The 21,029-nt window shown below is 65.4% G+C and overlaps 2 protein-coding genes across 17 annotated transcripts; one reads left to right on the top strand and one right to left on the bottom strand.

The window, feature by feature from the left end:
* Window positions 1-1,100: 1,100 nt before the first annotated feature.
* LOC124527870 (collagen alpha-1(I) chain-like) lies at window positions 1,101-6,727 on the bottom strand. 7 transcript variants are annotated; one of them, XM_047101141.1, is made up of 6 exons: window positions 6,493-6,727; window positions 4,585-4,742; window positions 4,336-4,449; window positions 3,238-3,266; window positions 3,113-3,198; window positions 1,101-2,364 (listed from the first exon to the last, which is right to left on the bottom strand). In XM_047101141.1, exons 1-6 carry the CDS (start codon window positions 6,605-6,607, stop codon window positions 2,216-2,218), a joined length of 651 nt encoding a protein of 216 aa, XP_046957097.1. In that variant the 5' UTR covers window positions 6,608-6,727; the 3' UTR covers window positions 1,101-2,215. The 7 variants fall into 7 exon arrangements, 5 of the variants coding, with proteins under 5 accessions (XP_046957097.1, XP_046957100.1, XP_046957098.1 ...); XM_047101144.1 differs by lacking the exon at window positions 6,493-6,727 and adding an exon at window positions 6,256-6,449; XM_047101143.1 differs by lacking the exon at window positions 6,493-6,727 and adding an exon at window positions 6,256-6,449 and having other exon boundaries at window positions 2,087-2,364; window positions 4,585-4,843.
* TSPAN32 (tetraspanin 32) lies at window positions 6,583-20,430 on the top strand. 10 transcript variants are annotated; one of them, XM_047101132.1, is made up of 11 exons: window positions 6,583-6,671; window positions 7,194-7,308; window positions 8,088-8,185; window positions 12,267-12,341; window positions 15,821-15,922; window positions 16,370-16,456; window positions 17,279-17,564; window positions 17,914-17,960; window positions 18,056-18,139; window positions 18,440-18,531; window positions 19,067-20,430. In XM_047101132.1, the coding sequence occupies exons 1-11, from the start codon at window positions 6,606-6,608 to the stop codon at window positions 19,215-19,217; spliced, it is 1,203 nt and encodes a 400-aa protein (XP_046957088.1). In that variant the 5' UTR covers window positions 6,583-6,605; the 3' UTR covers window positions 19,218-20,430. The 10 variants fall into 10 exon arrangements, 8 of the variants coding, with proteins under 8 accessions (XP_046957088.1, XP_046957091.1, XP_046957092.1 ...); XM_047101133.1 differs by lacking the exon at window positions 6,583-6,671 and adding an exon at window positions 6,764-6,820; XM_047101135.1 differs by lacking the exon at window positions 17,914-17,960 and having other exon boundaries at window positions 19,067-19,160.
* The last annotated feature ends 599 nt before the right edge of the window (window positions 20,431-21,029 follow it).

Here is a 21,029-nt window from a genome sequence, read left to right as displayed (position 1 = left end):
CGTGCAAAGGACCCTTAGAGCTCAAGAGGAAGAAAAGAGCCTGATTTAAGACGGACCGGCAGGGAAGACGCACAGACGGCCGCAGGGTCCGCGGAACGATGCTCCACGTCACGTGGCGGGAGGGAAACGCGCATCAAAAGAGTCGTGAGCTCCCTCCACACACCCGCTGGAGCGGCCCAAAGCCAGAACGGCGACATCACCCAATGCTGGCGAGGACACAGGGCGATGGGAACTCTCGTTTGTTCCTGTGGGAATGGGAAGCGGGGGCGGCCGCTTTGGGAGACAGTCTGGTGGCTTCTGAGAAAACTCCACACGCCATTACCACGCGACACAGAAGCCCCGCTCCCCGGTATTTACCGCGGGAGCCGAAGACCTACGACCACGCAACGCGGGCTCACGGGACATTCACGGCAGCTGTATTTATAATCCCAGCAGCTACGTTCACAACTGACAAAGCCCGGACGCCATCAAGATGTCCTTCAGCGGGTGGACAGATAAATAAACTGTGAGATGTCCAGGCGAGGGAATGTTATTCGGCACCGAAAAGAAACGAGCCAGGAAGCCGTGGAAAGCCGTGGAAAGCCGGGGAGGAAACGTAAAGGCATCTCACTAAGTGCAGGAAGTCGGTCCGAACAGGCCGCTCACTGCACGATTCTAACTCGGTGACATCTGGACGAGAGCAAAAACGACACGCGGCGCAGATCACGTGCCCTCGGGGGCTCAAGGGCAGCAAGGAATAAACAGAAGGAGCGTGGGGGTTTGGGGCAGGGAAACTGCCCCGCGTGACAGTCGTGGTGGATCTGCGTCCTCATGCATCAGTTCAAACCCACGGAACGCACACCCCAGAGGGACCCCCAGTGTCAGCTGTGCGCTTCCGACGATAGTAACGCGTCCATATTGGCTCATCGATTGCGACCGTGTCCCCAACGAATGCAAGATATTAGTAACGGGGGACGCGCTGTGTGGGGAGGAGGGCCGTGTCTCCGAACTCTCTGTCCGATATCTGTAAACCCAAAGCTGCTTAAAAACTAAAATCTATTTTGGGGGGACGCCTGGCTGGCTCAGTCAGTGGAGCTGTGACTCTCCATCTTGGGGTTGTGAGTTCAAGCCCCACGTTGAGTGGAGAGATTACTTAAAAATAGAATCTTACAAATAATTATTATTTTCTTTAAAGCCTTTACCAGATTCATGGCTGTCACGGGGTGTTCGATCGGCTCCAGCCGTCAGCCGTGCCCGGAAGGGCTGGTGTGGTCCGTCACCCGCCCTCCAGGACCCTCCTGCCTCCCTCACGGGCCCGGGCCGGCAAGGGGGATGGGGGCACGCCGGGAATCAAGTCCCGAGTGGAGGCTCAGCGTCTACACGGCCCCCGGGAACTCGGCGTTGCTGTGTGTGGACTCTCGTCCTGGGGCCAGGCGGTTCCGGAGGCTCCCCTGGGCCTGTCCCGCCACGACGGCCCTCCCTCCACAGTCGGGGAGCCCACGTGGGGAGCTGCCAGCTGCCGAGCATGTCAACTCCCTTTACGCTTCCGGGAGCTGGAGAGGAGGCCGCGCACTGGGGGGGGGACCCGCTGGCCCCAGTGCGAGGTGGCCCTGGGCTAGAAGTCTGTGGGCCCCCGTGAGCCCCGACTGCTGGTTACAGGGACGTCTGGGGCCTCTGGGAATCGGGGTCGGACCAGAGCCAGGGCCCCGTGCCCCCCCAGAGGCTGCTTCTTTCCCTCCCCCGGGGCACCATCGCCCCGGTAAACGCCGCAGGTCCTTTGCGGAAGGCGGGGACAAGGTGGCCAGCGGACGTGTGCAGCCGTGCCCGGGGTCCTCCCTCCAAGCACGGGGCCTGGGGCCGTGAACTGGCTCTGGTCTCGGAGCTGACCCGGGGCGGCGGGGGGGGGGCGGGGGGTCTCTCTTGTCGGGATTCAGGTGGGACGTTTCCTCCCTTGACCCAGAGCTTGTCACGTGCTCCTGTCCTTCCAGGTTGATTCTGGGACACACGGTCCAGCAGCTGAGATCATGGGTCCCCATCACAGGCCCGCAAGGGCTCCAGGGCCTTCCAGCCGGGCCACCCCTACCTGCATCGTCAGCAGTGCGGCCGTCCCTCCCCCCCCAACAGCCCTCCTCCATGCTTCCTGACCCGGTGCCCACCCCCCTCCGTCTGCTGTGGTCTGGCTCTACCACACCCCGTTCAGACCTCGCTTCATGCCGGCCTGTGCGAACGGCAGCCCTCAGCCGATGTAGCATGTGCTGCCCAGGGTCAGCTGGGTCCTTGGCGTGGCACAGGCCTGGGGCCCCTGGCTCCCCTCATCCTGGCGTTCAGCCTTACGTGGCTCCGTGAGGCAGGGAAGGCACCACTGGGGGCCCCACTTTGCAGCTCCTGACCCAGAGAGTGGCCCTTAAGGGTCACATATCCAACCTCAAGGCCCACCACTGGGGGCAGGGAAGGCCACTGTGATTGGCCAGAGCTGGTCCTGGGTCACCTCTGCAGGCACCAGGCTGCACGCCGGGGGGTGGGGGGGGGCATTCAGAACGGGGTCTCGGCTGCCTGCCCCCACCCAGGCCTCCAGCACCTCTGCCTCCCGCCTCTCGTCCCCCATCCCTCCTGCCACCTGGACGGGCCCCAGCGTTTCCAGACTGCGTGTCCTATAGGCAGGCGACGACCGGACAGAGTTCCTGCCGGGAGGTGACTGCTCCCTCTCTTTTTCTCACCGCCTCCCCACACGCCTATGCCTCTGCCCCCAGGACCCAGGTCCACCCCCGCCTCACCCCTGCCCGACCTGAGCCTTCCCCAGGCCTCCCCACCTCCCCGCTCCGGATGGGCCCCCCGAGGCCGGTGGCCACATCTGCTTCCCTCACTGGATTCCCCAGAGCTGGCTCGGAGGTGCTCCGTAAACACGAGGTGCACGTGTGATGGCCTGCCACGGCCTTCGCACCACGACACCACAGGTGTGGCCTGCAACCTCAGACGTTTATCCTCAAGGTTCTGGAAGCTGCGAGGCCGGGGCCCCCGCACGCGGTTCCTGGGGAGCCCCCCTTCCCGTGTGCACTTCCCTGCGGGTCGTCGCCGGGGCGGGGGGTGGGGGCACCCATCCCATCGCGGACCCCACCCTCACGCCCTCACTCACCCTCACCATCACCCTGAGGCCCGGGCTTCGGCTGCGAACCCGCGGGGGCAGAGCGTTCGGTCGGCAGGATGCGGCCACGGAGCTCACCGCCTAAGTGCGAAGGCCTGTCCTGTCCCCTTTCTCACTCGGCTGTTGGCTCCACCCCGACCCTGGCCTGCCTCGAGAGATGGAGGGCCTGTCCGAGGGACCCCCTGGGGTGTGGGGTCTGCAGCCTGAGTGGCCCCGGGCCCCCGGCGGGGGTGTGGATATGCCCCGGAGCCACGCGGCGCTGACAGTGAGTGCTTTGCACCGTTTCGCCATCGGGCACTGTTTCACCGCGGGTTAAATAAATTCCAGGAGTGGGCTGGAAATGTTTGCCGTGAGGGCCCCCGGGGGGCTGGGGGGGCTGGGCCCCGCCGGGTGGGAGCGCCCAGTCCACACTCCTTGCTGACGCCTGGGCCCAGGGCAGGGGCTCCAGGGGGCCTGGGGCCCCACGCGCCCCTCCGGAGGCGGCGCTGGCACCCGTGAGGTGGATGCACCCCTCGACCCCCTCTGCGTGCGTGCAGGGGTGCAGCCCTCCATGGGCCCTACCCCACCCCTTCATGGGCAGGACAAACTCTGTCCCAGAATCTTGGGGGGGGGGATGGAGCAGGGCCCGGAGCCCCGAGCCTGGGTGTGGCTCGGCCGCTGCCAGGCCAGGCCAACGTGTGCCCTGCCAGCCTGGGGTGGGCCCTCCTGGGGGAAGAGGGGCTCCTGGGGCTGTGCGGGTCCCACGTGGACAGGTGGGCAGGTGGGCAGGTGAGTGCACGAGTGTTCAGGCAGGTGGGCAGGTGCCGTCACCGAACAGGTGACAGTCTTGGTGGATGAGCAGTTAATGGACTGGGGGTGGGTAAGCGGGGGAAGAGGAGCTCAGGGCTCAGTGAGTGAACAGGCAGAACCAGCACCACTGCGTCCCCCCCCCCCCCACCGCCCGGTGCTGAGACTGGGGTTCTGGACATGACCACGCTTCTAAATAAAAGCTATTGTAGGACAGCTTTAGGTTTACAGAAACGTTGCCAAGGTCGTGCAGACAGTTCGCGCACCCCCTACGCCCGCTGTCCCCTGGCACCAACATCTGACGTGGGTCTGGGACATCTGTCACAACGGATCAATGGCTGCTGACCCGTTATTGTTAACTAAAGGTCCACACTCTACGCAGAGTTCTTGTCTTTCCCCACCGTCCTGCTTCCATCCCCGGTTCTCACCCAGGGCACCGCGGGACACTTGGTCCTCAGGTTTCTGACAGTTTTTGATGACCCGGACAGTTCTGAGGGGGACAGGTCAGCCACATCGTGGGGCGCGTCCCAGTTGGGGTCTGTCTGGTGTGTGTGTCACGGTCAGGCGGGGTTGTGGGTTTGGGGGGAGGGCCACAGGGTGACGCGCCCTTCCCACCCCATCACGTCCGGGCCCTTGCTCCCCACCTGCCTCGTCCCCACGATGCTGGCCCGGCTCACCTGGCGGAGGTGTGCGTCAGGTGCGGCCGGGCTGTGGTCTCCGGAAGGACGTCGCTGTGACAGCCACACCTGGGCTTCTCCAGGCCGGTGGGTGTCCTGGTCTCGTCTCCCGTTCCTCTCCTCCATGGGCCACCTGCCCAGTGTGGGCGCCCGGGTGTCTGTGACAGGGTGGGTTATGGGGCTATCGTCCAGCGCCACGTCCCCGAGCCGGGTCTCTGCTGTCCCAGCCTTGGCCACTGGGGGCACTTTCAGTCAGCTCCTATGACAGTTTCCAATGACCGGATTAATTATTAGATGAGGTCGCGAAGGAGGAAGGAAAAAAGGAGGTCGCCGGCCAGCAAATAACATATAACGCACATATGCACACATGTGTGCACGTGCTCCCACACGCGCCCAGCGTCTTCCGTGGAAAAGAAAGCAGGAGGCAGGCCGGGGCTGGCTCGCAATGGGGCCACCGTCAGGACGGGGTCTGAGGGGCGCAGGCCGGGCAGCGTCCCACCGGGCCACCCCTCGGGGATCGGCCTGCTGCTTTAGGCCCCCTCACGGCTCCCGGAGGTCAGTGGCCGCCCCAGGTGCCCGGAGGAGACGGGCAAGTGTCTGAAGGCCAGGAACCCAGGCCCGGTTCCGAAAGCCTTTCTCCAAACTGAGCACGGAGGCACCTGGGGGTCTGGCTGCAGGCAGGGTCACCTCACTGCCTCCCGAGAGGCTGCCAGGCGCTGTGTCTCTCACCAAAGTTGGAGAGAAGTGACGGCAGTGAGCAGCTCACCTCTGCCAAGAGAGCGTCAAGCTGGCCAGTCCCCACGGCCGGCACCCTGAGGCACCCGGGATCCTGCGCTCCCACTCCTGCCGCCTCTTGGGTCATGCCTGGGCTGATCTGGAGCGGTGCCACAGTCATCAGAGATGCCCCTGTGCCCCTGCAGACCCGGGGGGTACTCCTGGGACCAGAGTGGAGGGTCTGGGGGCACCGGGATGGGGGAGGCGTCCCGGCTGCCCCTGTTCTTAGCAGCGGGTGGGAGGAGATGGCCGGAAATGCTGGTTTCCAGAAGGCCAAGGGGTGACCTCGCCTGCAGCTCTCAGGGGCACCCCCTCCCCTGCTGAGGTCCCCAGTGTCCAGGGGGGACCCCACACGAGAGACACCAGAAGGGAGCCGTTCCAGCACGGAGGTGAGCCCCCTGCTCCGCCCGGTCAGCCCTGCCTCCCTGAGGAGCACAACAGCGGCCGAGTGGTACAAACCGGCCAAGATTGGACCCCAGACAGTGTCTTCACCACGTGTCCCCCCCGGGGGACACAGCCCCATGTGAGTTTGTGGCCCTGCCTCACCCTCAGGTTTGAATCGTCCAATTACAGACTCAGGTTTGGACAAAGCCTCCCTGGGCCTCCCAGCCGGGTGCGTGGTACCAGGGCCCCGGTCCTCCCCGGTGCCCCCAAGATGGCTCTGCTCCAAATCACCCCTTTGTGCCACGAAGGCGTTGAAAGTCAAATTCCCTTTCCAAATATTTTGTCGTCACAGAACATTTCAAATGATGTTTTGTAAGATGGCACACCAATCCTGATGTTCGCGTTAGATCCTGCCTCCCACATTCCTCCCAGAATCAAGCCTGGGGCAGGATTCCACTTGTATGCTCCCAGGACAGGAAGCTCACCCCCTACCCAGGCACCTTCTCTGCTCACCCGCCTCCTCCCAGGATGTGTTCTGCGGCCACACCGAGAACAAGGCCACACTCTTCGGGGGAGGCCCCGAATCCCTCCAGGGGTCCTGGTGCCTTGGGTCAGGGCTGGGGGGCAGCAGGGGTGGCAGGAGCTGGCCTCACCACCCCTCCTCTGCTGCCTTTGTGTCCTCTGGGGCAGCCAGAGGCTCAGTTCTCTGGGTGTGTTGACAAACACAGAGACACGCAGGACGCAACCTACCTCCTGGGCGGGCAGATGTGGTCAGAGGCCCCTGCCCAGCTGGAAACCACAGTGGGCGGGGAGGGGCGGAGGAGGGAAGGAGGGAAGAGGAACAGGGACCGGAGGAGGCCACCATGCAGTCCTGGAGTCGAGTCAGGGTGGCCAAGTGCCAGCTGCTGGTCACCAGCTCCTTTGTCTTGGTAACAGGCTGGTCAGGCGGGAAGGGTGGGGGGGGGGCGGGACACGTTATCGGACCTCTAGGACTGTGGTTCCCCCACACCCAGCCCTGCTGTCCCTATCCTGCCCCTGGGACATGCACTTGGAGCCCCTGGTGGTGGGCTCCTGGCAGGTGACTGTGGGGACAGGACGCCCCTGGGGGCCTAGCCAGGCAGCGCAGGTCAGAGGGGGCAGGGGGCAGGGGGAGGGGGCTGCTGGGGTGGGGTGGGCCCATCCTCCACTGTGCAGACAGAATGACCCAAGGTTCTGGGTCCTTTCGGCGGCTGGAAAAGGAATGTGTGTGGTGGGGGAGGGTGGGGAGTGAGTGTGTTGTTGGTGCATCTGTGTGTGCGACGCGGTGTCTGGGACAAGGTGAGCCTGTCCCAAGTGAGACCATGAAGCTGAGGGAGGTTGGCCAGTGGACCCAGGACACCCAGACCCTGCTCTCTGGGGCCCCGTTCTGCGCCCAGCCCTGCCCCCACACTGCGGGTCTGCCCCACCCCCAGCTACTGGGCCTTTCTATGGCCGCCATGGCAGCTGTCAACTACCTAGGGACACACTTTGCTGTCGTCGGCCGCGCATCCTCAGACAGGACCCCCTATGAGGCCACACGCCGCTGGGGTAAGTGAGGTCCTGTCGGGGTGGGGGAGGCTGCAGGTGCAAAGGCCGTGGGGGGCATCCTGGGCTGGGGTGAGGGCCTCCTAGTGGAGCCAGGCTGGGCCAGGCAGTGGGTCAGGGTAGAGAGGGCCACCCCGGGGTCCTTCTCCACCGGGCAGAGCCAGGGCCCGGGACACAGCCTCTGCCTCTCCCTAGGTCTCCCGCCCTCCCTTGGGGGCCTGGGGACAAGCGGGACTATCACGTAGCATCCAGATGGCCTCGTGTCCTGGAGGCGTTGCTCCAGGACAAAGGGGCCCGGACCTGGATGCACTCTGGGGGCTTGGTCTCAGGCAAGAGCACAGGACGCCAAGGAAGGCAACCGTGGGGGAGACTGAGGCCCACAGGATCGGGCCGTGGTCCCAGCCCCAGGCCTCCTGCCCCTTAGGCCCCAGTTTTTACCCTGAAGCCGGAATCCTGGAGCAGGAAGCCTGGGTCTTGAGCCTGGGCCGATAAGACACCCCGCTCTTGCCTGGTGGCTTCCGAGATAGCCCGGCGACTGCAGAAGCAGAAGTGGGGGGCGGGGCCTCGGAACTCCGCCTTCCCTCTGGCCTTCTGAGCTTTGGGAGGAGAGGGAGTGGGTGGTGGGCGGGACGTCCTGCCTGAGGGGGCGTGCGGACCTGTTCAGAGCTCCCAGAAGTCCACCCCCCAAGTGTACCCTCGGGTCGGATTTCAGACACGAGCCCTGTGCACTCCGGACCCCCGTCCGGGACACCCCTAACCTCCTCCTCTCTCTCCCCACCCAGCCTTCTGCACCAGCATCAGCTTGGCTGGGCTCCTGACCCTGGGCGCCGTGCTGGGTGCTGTGGCCACCGTGAGGGAGGCCGGGGGCCTCATGGCTGGGGTGAGTTCTCGCTGCCCCTCCCCCAGCCCCCCAGCCCCTGGGGCGGGATCAAGAGCGGGGAGGGCCGGGAGCACCCCTCACAGTGTGGCAACAGAGACGGAGGTCCGAAGGCTGTGCGCCAGCTGGGACCCCCATCCACCGGGGCCAACCAGGGCCCCTCGGCCAGGCCTCCTTTACTCCGTCATCCAGGGGGCAGACGCGGCCCTCCCAGGCCTGGAAGCCATTGCCGAAGGCCTGGGGAGGTCTGGTTGCATCATGCTGGAGGCTCTGGGAACCGGCTTCCATCTCCTGTTACGAGGACACGCGGGGGGGCAGGGATATGCCCCCCCACCCCTCTGGTGGCCAGATCACTGTCGGTTGGGGCTCACGCAGTGCCCCAAGGCGGCCCGGAGCCCACACTGCTCCCTTGCAGCCGTGGGGAGACTCTATCCGACTCCAGAGCGGCGGCCCCTTGTCCCCATCCCTGCCTCCCCAGGCCCGTCCGTCCTGCCCCCTCTGGTGCGAACCCTCCTCTCCTAAGGGACCCTGGGCTCTCACCTGCTCCCCCCCACCGCCGCCACCAGCACGTGCCCCCCCAGCCTGGGCCCCTTCCGGGACTCCCTACAGGCCCAGCGCAGAGTCCAGTTGACAAAGGCAGGCCAGGCCCAAGGACCCTGAGGGGGTCCCGCAGAACCAGCCAGGAGGGCCGTCCGCTTCTCACAGGACAGAAGTCACAGGCGAGCGGGAGGAAGTGAAAAGTTTATTGAATATCAGGGTCAGTGACAGAGAAGATGGAGGGAGACGGGGAGGCTCAGAAAGGACAGAGAGAAAGTCCCTCCGTCACTCAGGTTTGATTTGGCAAAGGGGTCCGGGGTACGTGTTTCTTCGCAACTCCAGGGTAGGGTCTGGTCAAAGGTGAGCATCACCGAGGGGGAGGGGGCGCCCACGCCGGTGCCTCCCAGGTTTGTCGGCAGCTGACGTCCCGGAACATGATGTTCGCTTCTGCTGAGACGTTCTCACGTGCTTGGGGCCTAGGACCAAAGCTGGAGGATGACGAAGTTTCTTGCCTCCCCCTTGGAGTGAGAATGTGGCTTCTTTGTTTATTCAGATGCAAGGGCGGGGTGGGGTGGGGGGGCTACACAGTTACAGAGTAAAGAAACAGACACAGAGCCTTTCGACACCGGGAGCCCCTTCCGCTGCCCGCAGGGCAGGCTCCCTGCAGCCCCTTGGGTCCCCCAGGCCTCCCTCTACCCCCTAGGAGACCCCCCCCTCCTGCCTCCAGCCCTCTCCTCCTGCAGACCCCACCCCTACCCTGAGAGCGGTTCATGGGGTCACCAGCCAGGGAGCCAGCCACCCCGGGGCTCGCCGAGGGCTGGCAGGGTTCTCCACCCAGCCCGTGTCAGCAAATGTTTGGGGAATGACTCCTGGTTTGTAGGGACACAGGCCTCTCCTAAAGCTGCAGTCCCAGGGGGGGCTCGAGGGGCACCGGCTCCCGGCTGACTGGTAGGCCGGGCAGGAGTGAGGGGGCACTGGGGCACTGGCAGGGCCGTCCGTCTGTGTGACCAGGAGCCCTAAGGCCCGGCTCAGGGAGCTGACAGGCGGGTGGACTGCCCCCCGCCCCCGAGCGGAGCCCTAAGGGCTGGGGGCCTGCCAGCGGGGCGAGGCTGGAGAACGAGGCCGCACGCCCGCCTGGAGAGGCCCGCGCCGGGGCGGCAGCCTCGGCCGCCAGGGGGCGCCGTGGTGCCGGCCGAAGCGGTAAAGCTTCGGGAGGCGGGAGGCGCTCCCATTCCCGCAGTTCGCGCTCCGGGCACCCGATCCGGGCATCCCCAGCCCGCGGCGGCTCTTCCCGGTCCAGATGCTCCGGGGCGCCTTCCGCTCTGGCCTGTGGGCAGGGGGCAGGGGCACCGGGATTGAGCCGACAGCCGCCTGCGGCACCCCGCCCCCTCCCTGGGCGCCCGGCCCGATGCCCCCGAGGGCCCGCGCCAGGGAGCCGCCCCTGCGCGTGCACCTTCGTGCGCCGCGGTGTCTGGCGCGGCCGTGCGTCTGCACACGCCGAGCAGCGCGTGTGGACGGACTGGCAAGCGGGGGGACCCTTCCCGACTGTCCCCCGCCCGCCCCTTCCCGCTCCCACCTCCTCCAGCCTCGCCCCTCGCGGGCCTCTCAGCAGGAAATGAGCGGAGCCCAAAGGGCGGCTGATTTATTCATGGTTTTTATTTAGAAGGAGAAAGCAAATGCTGGCGCTGGGCCGGCCGCACCCAGCGGCTCCAGGCTGCGCAGGCCCTTGGGGAGGTGAGGTGGGCCTGGGGCCGCCAGAGGCCCTCCCTGCAGGCGGGCGAGTGGAGGGAGGGAGGTGGCGTGCTCTCTCCTGAGGAGCGAAGCGATTTCTGGAAAATGCTGGTCTCCTGAGCTGGCTCAGGGCCCCCATCCTGGGAGGCAGTGTTGAGCGATGGTTTCCAGATGGAGAAGGAGGCCCTCAGCCAGTCAGGGAGGAGGGGGAACAGGAGGAGGAAGAGGAGGAGGAGGGGGAGGAGGAGGATAGGGAGGAGGGGGAGGAGGAGGATAGGGAGGAGGGAGAGGAGGAGGGGGAGGAGGAGGAAGAAGGGGAGGAAGAGGGATGTGAAGGAGGAGGAGGGGAAGGGGGAGAGGGAGGAGGAGGAAGAGGCAGAAGGGAGGAGGAGGGATAGTGAGGAAGCAGAGAGGGAGGAGAGGCAGGAGGGAAGAGGAGGAGGGGGAAGAGAAGGAGGAGGAGGGGGAGGAAGGTGGAGCCATCTCTAGGACAGGCAGGCAGGAGGCAGCAGGGGAAGACAGGGGGCTGCCTGCTCCCCCCCCCCCCCGCCCCCCACCACGCACCCCAGGGCAGAGCCAGAGGTCCCAGTGCGCCTACCAAGTTTGGGGACTGGTGGGCGTGGCCTGCTCTCTCCCGGCACCTGGTGGAGGCCCCTGGCATGGACCGTTTCTCTGTCCCGGCCCCGCCCAGCCAGTGTCCGTGTGTCTGTGTCTGAGGGCATCTCTCGATTCCACTGGTCATCGATCCTCCTGGGTGTCATCCTTAGCGAGGCAGTGGCTGGGTGGGGAGAACCCGGCCGCAGTCTGCCCCAGGCTGCAGACAGTCCCGGGAGGACTGTCCCCCGCGGCACGGGGCGGCGGTGCCCTCACAAAGCCAGCACGGCAGGGAGGTGAGGCACACACAGCGGGCCTCTGGACACCTAGGCTGTGTGGTCAGCAGCCAGCCGAACTGCCCGGAGGTCTAGGAGGAGACCTGGCTGGAGTCCCAGGTCTGAGGGTCACCGGCACGCAGGTGGCCGGTCAAGCTGCAGTGGGGGTGACATCCCCGGGGCGGCATGTGAGCCGGGGTTCCTGGTCTCGGGTGACCTTCTGAAGCTGCCCACAAAAGCTCGGGTCGTGCACACTTCTCCGGGGAGGGGCCCATAATACTCCCTGGCCTCGGCCAGCAGGGGCTCAACAGTTCCAGACCCCCTAGCCAGAGAGAGGAGGGCACCGTGGGGGCACTGATGATGGAAAGCCATTCCCCCCAGAGAACTCCATCTCCTCCAACGCTGGGGTCCCAGGGGGTGAAGACAGGAGGCGGGCCTCTGCCCAGACTCCCCCTACCTGGGGGTGCCCCACCTGCCCTAGCTCCTTCCGGCCAGAACCACAGAAGCCCAGCTGCAGAGGCTGGGGCTTGACCCAGAGGCACGTTCCAGAAAGCAAGAAGAAATGAGCAGTCCCTGCTGTGCGCCTGCAGAAGCCCCCACCCCCCACCCCTGTGCTCCACTCGCTGGACCCTTCTCCCAGATCCGCATCTCAGCCCAGCGCCCGCCCCTGGAAGCAGCCCCACTGGGTGGGGGCTCCCATCACCCAGGGGACTGCCTCCTTCCCTGGGGTTGGGGGGACGTGGCGCTGCCACGGAAGGGCCCCCGCGAGCCAGAATGGCCAATAGGGGAAGAACTCGCAAACAAGCCAGAAGGGCTGGGAACAGTGTGCCCTCAGCCCAGGTCTCTTCCTCGGCCTGCGTGTGCACCCCATGCACTAGGGGGCCCAGGCCCAGCCTCGAGGTGGCCGGTCGGGCCGCACAGGGTGACCGTCGTCTCTTCCGCCCCAGGGCTTCCTGTGCTTTGCCCTGGCGTTCTGCATGCTGGTGCAGGTGGCCTTCTGGAGATTCCACAACCCTGCCCAGGTGAGTGCCTGCCCGCACCCCCCCACCCCCAAGCATCACACAGCAGGGGGTACCTGAGCCAGGTAAAGTCCACTCTGGGGGGGACTGGGACCTGAAGGCTGGGACAGGCCTCAGAAGCCCCCCAGGCCCGGGGGGTCAGGAGTTGGAAAGGGGGTAAGGTGCGGGGGAGGGGCGGCCGGCTGACCTGAGGGACTGAATAGACAGGTCCGTGTTCCGGAAACTGGCCCAGAAGCCCTGCCGGTGTCCAGGCCTTATCCCCAGATGACAGCCACCCTTCAGCCCTGGAGCAGGGGCAGCCAGGGGGCCACGCAAGGGCGGGGCTGTCCTCCTGGTGGCACTTCGGGGTGGGCTCTTCCCCAGGGCTTCCGTGTTGGTGGTGATCGGGGCGGTGATGCCCATGGGGGGTGGACCCCCACGGGAGGTGGTTCCCATGTCTGTCCCCCCTCCGCCCGTCAGCTGCTGTCCTCTGTGTGCTTGCTATCTCAGCACAGTGTGGATGGACTCAGGGTGTGAGAGGGGGCCCCGTCCCGATTTGGGGGCTGGGGGGAGGCCCCAGCTCTGGGATAACTCAGTCCTCAGGGCCAAAGTCCCCAGAGAGCGTACATGAGCCAGGCTCAAAGCCCGCAGGCCTGGGTGCTGACCCAAGGGACAGAGGCCAGACCACAGCTTGGGGGCAGTGCCTCGGGCACAGGGGCCAGGACAGCCTGGCCCTGCAGAAATTCTGTCTGAATCCAGAGCCCTGAGACGGAGCTGAGAGCCTGCCTGGGGAGTGGGGCTGGCCCCCTCCCAGAGCAGGGCTGGGGGGCAAGGCAGGCCCCCCGTCTGGGCAGAGGAAACGGGTACCCAAGAGGCTCAGAGAGGGAGGCCCAGGGGTCCAAGCCCCTAGCCCAGCTGCTCCCTGGCTGAGGCCAAAGGGACAAGAGACAGGCCCTCCGCAGTCCCCAGCAGTTGACAAGATCCTGATGGCCCTTGGGCCCAACCTTCACCCATGAGAGCCCAGACCCAGGTGGGGTCTCTGGAGCAGGCTGAGAAGTCAAGGGGCCAGCAGGTGGGACTGCAGACAGGGTTGGGAGAGTTCTGCTGCATAGACCCTGTCTGCCCTGACTTTCTGTGATCCCTTCTCCACTGGGCCTCAGTTCCTCCGTGTGCTCCCAAAGGACCAGCCCAGGCAAACCGAGGCCAGTCTGGCTAGAATGTACTCGGTTTCTGGCAAAACACTGTGCAGGCAGCAGGTGACAAGCCGGGATTTCTTGCCTGTGTGTCTGAGTCCCAGTGGCCCCAGGGTCTCTGTTGCCCGGGCCCCCAGAAGCAGAGGCCCCCAGGGGCAGCTGGGTCAGGAGACTGGGCCTGGCTTGTACGGTGTGCTTTTAGGTTTGTGCTGACCCTCTCTGGTCCTGGCTTCTTCGTTTCTCCCTCACGTGCTCCTCGGATGGAGGAGGCCGGATCACCGGGCCAGGTTTGATGGTCATGGCCTTGCTCTATAGAGGAGGTACTCAGGCCCAGGGGTCACCGTCCAGGGCACATTGCCCTGAGTCAATGCCTCTTTGCCCCTCTCTGCCTGGGGTTTACCCTAGACAGTGCACCACCCCCCCAGCATCATTTGGGGTCACCACCCTGTGACCAGGTGGGAATCTGAGAGGAGCACTGTCTGGGGGGTACGGATCCAGAGACCCCAAGATCCCCTCCACCCCTGTGTTTCCAAACCCATCCTAGGGGGGCCCCCTGGGGTCCTGGAGGTCAGGCTCAAGGAGGAGGGACCCTGGCAGGAAGCACAGAGGCATCCGAGACCACCAGGTGACCCCCCCTTTTGTCACAGAGAAACAAGGCCTCAGGCTCCCAGAGCACCCCCAAACCCAGTAACGGGGACAGATGCCCAGGCCTGTGGGGAGGGTCCAGCTGGGCCCCCACTGCTAGGCCCCGGGGTCTTAGGTGAGGGGCGTGGCTTTGCCTGAAGCCGGGGCCCGTGCCTCCTGCTTCTGGGGTCCTGGGGACAGACCCCGGTCAGCACATTTTCTTCCTACGCCAAGATTGCAATCGCGAGGGCCCGGCCGTGGGCCACCCGGCTACTCCCTGGGCCCTAGTGGGGGTGATGCAACCAGGAGGGCGGTCCGAGCTGGCCTCCTTGACTCAGCCACTTGCCCGCTGACCCTAGGCCCACTCTCCCAGGCCCCCAGATTCACAGGGACGCCCTCCCATGGGGACACAGTGGCTTCATGGTCTCCCCTCGTTTTATACCTAGAGACAGAGGCAGAGAGAGGGCCACCAGCCAGGCCCTACTGCGGTGCTGGCCAGCCTGACGCCTGCCCTCTAGCCCAGTGCACTGCCCACCTCCCAGCGATTGGCTGGAAACCAGCTGACCCAGTTTGGGATGGCTTGCAGTGCAGTGTCTCAATGGGAGGGTCCCTTAGTGCCAGGAGTGGGTGTGGAGGGGTTGATGAACGTCCCTCTGGTTCCTGTTGAGGCACAGGGGCTTTGGACGTGGCTGGCCAAGAGACCCTCTGTGGCCCGCCTACCCCGGTCCTCCAGGCTGCCAGCAGGACAGCCACCCTTTCCGGGGAGCATGTGGGTCATGCTGGGTCATCTGTTTACCCCCAGCCTTGGGGACAGCCCTGAGCAGCCATCGTGTCCCAGCTGTCAGTGTGACAACGGCACAGGGTGGAGAGGGGGCAGGGGAGGGCTCAGGGTCTCTAGGAAGGGACAGGAGGCATCACAGGACAGGGGAGCTCAAAGAAGCCTGGCCCACGCCAGGAGACCATCGACCCCAGGGCGGTCAGGGAAGGCTTCCTAAAGGTGGTGAGATTCCCGTTTGTCTTCAAAGGACTCATCTGGCAACAGGTGGGCATTTAGGTCTGCAGAACAGGTGCTTGGGAAGATAGAGGCAGTGAGGTCTGGGTGACGCTGGGTGCGAGGTGAAGACGGAACCGGGCCAGGCCCCTGTCCGCACCTTCCTTCTCCGTTGTCTGCCTTGTCTGCTCAGAGCCGGCCCTGGGTGCCCAGGCTTCTTCCTTGGAGCCCGGCTGCCTGGCTTTACAGGACCCACCACGTGGTTCTGGGGAGAGACCTAGACCATCGGGGGGGAGCTGAGCTCCTGGCAGGAGGCTCCTCCCAGCCTTCTCTGCCCAGGCCTGGCTGCCAGCCTTCCCTGTCCCACCCCCATTTCCAGATCAACAGAAGTAGGGCGGCCACTTCCCTCGGCCAGGCCTTCTACGCTCCAAAAGATCAGAGCCGGAGGTGACCGCGGCCCCAGAGCGGGACTGTGGCATGGGTGGCCCTTCCTGTGGGGAAAGATCCCCCCGGCTGAAGCCTCGGGGACTGCTGTGACCAGCCTCCCAGGAGACCTCAGGGAGCTCTGCCTGCTGGAAGGAGGAGGGGACTGTTTGGAAGGCACATGGGGGCAGGCCCGCCTTTGGGGAGCTGCGTCCGTCATAGGGAAGGGGCTTCTCCGGCACAGAGGCCTTCCCGCGATGCTCTCGGTGCAGGTGGAGGGTGCCGTGTTAGACACCTACGATCTGGTGTATGACCAGGCAGTGAGGAGCTCGTCCGTCACCCTGCGGCAGCAGCTGGTGGCCATTCAGGACACGGTGAGCGTGTGGGGGGTGGCCTCCTCCTCGTTGGGCGGCTCCGGGACACTCGGCCTCCCCAGGTGGATTGCAACCCCCAAAATGGGTACAGGGTGCCCTCCCAGAGTCAGCCAGCCGGGCCAGATGCTGAGCAGGGGGTCCCAGGACACGGGCCACCGACGCCCTCTCGGTCGTGGGGACGGGGGGTACAAAGACCTCTCGTCTTCTCGCTCTGACCCGGGCAGGGCTGGCCACCTAATTTGGGGGGCCCGAAGCAAAACTAAAAAGGCTTCTTGTCAAAAAATGAAGAATTTCAAGGTGGCGATAACACAGCATATCAAGCAAGGTGGCCACAGGGTCCTAGCCCGAGAGGCCCAGCTGGGCACGTGAGCCGTCCCGGGCGGGCGGCCGTGGTGACCACTTGTAGCTGACCCTTAGGGGACCTCTCCCCCCGCCGTGTTCTTGCAGTTCCTGTGCTGTGGGAAGAACTCTCCTTTCGGCCTCCTGGGGGGCACGGAGGTCAGTCTGTGTCCAGGAGAGGAGGCCACCAGACAGGTGAGGAGGACAGCCGGGACCCTGGGCTCTCCCTCCCCGGGCTCCTGGAGGCAGCAGTGAGGGCTGGACTCGGCCCCAGGCTCCGTTCACACCTCCACTGCCTCACGCAGTTTCAGCTCGGGGCCCCCCAAGGCCAGGCCTGCCCTCGGAAGCCTCCAGAAGCATAGAGGGAGGTGGAAGACAGACAGTGATCTGGAGGGGGCTCCTCCGGAAGGAGCCGGAAGTGCATTCGCGGAGGGAAGGAACAGCCCGGCCCCAGTCAGCCCGCCCAAGGGCCTCGGCGACAGAGGCTGGGAAGTCCCTTGCTCCCCAGAGAGGGACGTGGCCCTCCCTCCGACCACCCCACCAGCCCTCCTCCAACCCACCGCCTTCCCTGCTCCCCTCCCCCATGTCCGGGAAACAAACCCACCCCTATCTGTGGGCCAGAGGCTCCTGGCCGTCCTCCAAGAAACAGACAGGAGGTTGCTAGGGCTCCGGGCCCAGCAGGGGAGGGAGGGCGGCGTGCAGGGGAGGGGCGAGGGCAAAGGAGGGCCCAGCGGGGCTGGCAGGGGGCTTTCTGCCACCCAGGAAGAGGCTTCAGGCGCCCGTCTGCAAAGCTGGGCCACAGGCCGCTTGGCGACCTTCCAGAATGGCGGGGTCCCCACTGTAAAGGCCTCAGGGGGTGGGGGTGGGCGCTGGAGCCACCCCGGGAGAGGGCGCTGGAGGGGCTGGGGTGGAGTCCCTGACGGTGGTCTGGCCCCCAGCCTGCCTTCCAAGAGGAGCAGCCACAGGGGGAGTAGGGGCTGATCAGGGGCCATCCCCCCCCCCCCCCCCACCGCCCAGGGCACCCAGGCCAGGCTGCAGCGTCGCGGCCCGAGCTCCTGGGACCATTTCCAGCAGCCCTGGGAGCCAGAGGTCCCAACCTCCCAGCCAGCTGAAGTCAGTCCTGCGGCCCAGGGCCCAGCGAACATGGGGGCAGATAGATGCACAGACGGACGGCAAGCCAGCCTCCCCTCCCCCATCCCAGCCTTCAGAGCAACATCCCGAATGTGCTTCCTTTCTGCCGCCGCCCCAAATGCCAACATCTTCCCCAGACCCAAATGGCGCCATCTGAGTGCTTCAGAGATGGGTCGGTCACCTCCCTTTTCTGGAGGCAGAGCCTCTGCGGCAGCCGTGCCCCGGGGAAGCACTGGATGGGGATGCCCAGGACCCCAGGCCTCTCCCCCAGTGCTTTCTCTGCCCCTCTTGTTGGCCAGCACCCCCACCCCTCCCCCTCACTGATGCTCTGCACCCAGCCCCGGGCCAGGGAGCGAGGGAGAGCCGGCCTGCCCACGGCAGCCAGATGCATGACCCAGCACAGGCTGCTCAGGGGACGCCTAAGAAAGGCACGCGCTGGACCCTGGGGCAGCGACCTCTAGTCCCCACAGAGGTCCGCTCTGTCCGTCCGTTTTTCACCTGTTTGTGACGCCATTCCCCAGAGCCCCCAGGCCCCACCGACTTCCCATCACCCCAGCATTCGCCTTCGGTGGGCACCGCGGGTCTCTGCCTTGGGGGGGGCCCTCGACCCCGGGCAGGGGAGGGGCAGTCAGGGCAGGCGCCTTACGAGCTGTCTCTGCTCAGGACTGCTTGGTGGGGGTCAGGAGCTTCCTGAGGACCTACGGAAACATCGCCTCCACCCTCACTGGCATCGGCCTGGCCTCCACGGTACGCTCCCCCTCCCTCGGCACCCCTCCCCCACCGCCTGCCCCTGCATCCACAGGACCCCCACCCCGACGGGAGGGCAGACGGGGCAGCCCCAGGCCAGCATCTCCGGTCTGGGGGAACACCGGGGAGCCAGAGAGGACGCTGCTGACCCCAGGGACGCAGTCTGGGGGGTGACGGTGCCCACCTCCCGAGACGGGCGGGAGCCCCGCAGAGCCCAGACCCTTCTAGGGAGGCAGTGCACGCCCCACTGGAGCCGCCGGTGCCTGTGCCGACGCCACCCCCCACCCCCCACCCCCCCAGGTGTATGCCGTGCTGCTCAGCTCCTTTCTCTGGTTCGCCTTTCGCTCTGGCTGTGGCTTGGACCGCAGGGGCAAGTACACCCTAAGCCGGAGGTAGGTCCCAGCCCGCCCGCCTGCCCCCACCTCACCCCCCCGAGTGCAGACGGCGGCAGGTGGAGGCGTCCGGGTGCTCACTGGCCAGAGAGCACTGCCCCTCCCCACTCCCGGGATGTCTCTACTGTCCCCGGCCGCTGGGACCCCCGGACCAGTAGCCCGGTCCTCTAAGGCGGGTGCTTTGGGGGTGGCTGGCCATGTGGAGGGAGGGGACAGCTGGAGAGCTGCCAGGCCAGCCCCCCCGAGACGCCCCTCTCTTCACCCCACTCCTCACCGAGACCCGACCTCACAAGTGCTGTCTCCACCAGCACCGAGAGACAGATGCTTCTGGGGCCCCGCACTAGTCCCAGGCCAAGACCTGTGATCCTGGGGAGCCCCAGGGCTCCCCGTGCACCAGGAGCAGGGAGGACCCAGGCTCAGCGGCCAAGAAGGCCCTCCTGGTGTTCACCAACCCCGCCACTCTGCCCCGGCCTTCCCGTCCTGCCCGGGGCCTGGTGCATTCTAGAACAGCCTCACAGTCCCCTCTGCTTCTTAGAGCCCGTGACTGCCGGCCCCAGGAGCCCAGCTTCTTCAGACGCTCCCCGGGGGGGCCCGCACTCCGGCACCCGATGGAAGCGGACGTTCTCGATGGCCGCCTGCGTGCGAGCAGACCCTCAGGGGGCCCTCAGTTCCTCCAGGACAGCTGACGCTGCTTCAACCACCTGTCCTGCCACCTGTCGGCCCACAGAGGCTGAGCGGGCCTGAACACGAGCCTTACGAGGAGGGTGCGACGTGTTTTCTGCCGCGGCGTGGAGGGACGGGGAAGGAGAGGAGGAGGCCAGCTCTGTTTCAGCAGACAAGGGGACCGGGGTCACTCACTGACTCCGCGGGAACAGACTGGGAAGTGGTCGGAGCAGAGAAGCCACGGGGCAGGTTTGGGCACTGTGCTTAGTCTCACGAGGTCAGAGCCCAGGGCCGAGCCTGGCCGGGCGCCCCACGGGCCGCCGGCTCCGGGGGACCCTACTTCCAGGCTCAGTCCGGCTGCTGGCTGGACACAGGTCCGTGCGGCTGGAGGACCGAGGGCCCCCTCCTTGCCAGCCGTCAGCGGACCACCTCCGTTCCTTCTCATGCGAGGCCTTCACGTCCGAGCCGGCGAGGCAGGCCCGTCCTCTTGTGCTGAGACCTCTGACTTCCCCTTGCCCCCGGCCGGGGAGCTCACTTGCAAGGGTTCCTGTGGCTGCAGAAGGCCCACTGGGAACCTCATGTCTCTGGCAGAAACCCCACACTTCCGGTGGGGTGTTCACAGGTGCCAGGGCCGAAGGCGAGACTCGTGGGGTGTGTGCAGGAGGGCTCCGTAGACGGTCCGGTTTCCAGGCTGCTCCCGCTGGTAGCTCCCAAGCTACCTCTCTCCGTTCTCTCCAACCGTCCCTGAGGGTGTTCACTCTCTGCTCGAAATCGGAAGTCCCAGGTGGAACCCCGGATTGGCCCAGCCCAGGCAGAGGCCCCGGCAGAGCTGACCAAGGAGAGAGGAATGTCGGGGCCGTTTAACCTCCTTCTGGGGAGGTCGGGCCTGCCGCCACCAAGACCAGCAAAGGAGGGTCCTCCAAAAGGGAAGAACCCTCTGTGACAGGACGGGCAGGCAAGACAGTGGACACGTGGCCACACCCCCACCGTCCTCCTCTTGCGTTTCCCCTCGCACGCCCACGCACGCATGCTTCCGGAGGCAAGCGTGTTCCCACCTCATGTATAGCCGGTGGCCCTCCTCCAGTGGAAGAGCTTGTCCCCAGGCGAGGACACCCCACAGTCTCCTGGGTCCTGCATTCGGGGACAGCCCAGGGTCTCCGGCCATGTGCATTTGTCCTCTAGACCTGCTCTGGTCAGCCTGTCACTCTACAGCTTACAAAACATATTTTATAATTTTTCAAGTTTATTTCTTTTTGAGAGAGAGAGCCGGGGACGGGCAGAGAGAGGGAGAGAGGGAGACTCCCAAACGGGTTCCGCCCTAGCAGTGCAGAGCCCGACACGGGGCTTGAACTCACAGACCGCGAGACCACGATCTGAGCCGAAACAAAGAGCCGGACGTTCAACCACCTGAGCCCCCCAGGTGCCCTGCAGAATGTGTTTGAAAGATCACAACCAGCGAGGTGTCCTCTGCACAGCAGTGGCGGAAAGAGGGAAAGAAGATAAGGGGATGTAGTTAAGCTCTACAAACACGGAACTCAGCAGGGAGGGAATCTCCAGACGGTTATTAAGAGAACAGCTGGGGCACCTGGGGGGCTTGTCCGTTAAGCGTCTGACTTTGGCTCAGGTCATGATCCCACCGTTTGGGGGTTTGAGCCCCACATTGGGCTTTGTGCTGACAGCTCAGAGCCTGGAGCCTGCTTGGGATTCTGGGTCTCCCTCTCTCTCTTCCCCTCCCCCACTTGTCCGTCTCTCAAAAATAAACATAGAGAAAGAAAGAAAGAAAGAAAAAAGGAAGGAAGAAAAAAAGAAAGAAAAAGAAAGAAAGAAAGAAGGAA

The sequence above is a fragment of the Lynx rufus genome, unplaced genomic scaffold, assembly GCF_022079265.1.
Source record: "Lynx rufus isolate CCGP_SWC_20201006 ecotype Redwood Valley unplaced genomic scaffold, mLynRuf1.p SCAF_58, whole genome shotgun sequence".
NCBI lineage: Eukaryota > Metazoa > Chordata > Mammalia > Carnivora > Felidae > Lynx > Lynx rufus.
This window is presented reverse-complemented; position numbering and strand designations above follow the sequence as displayed.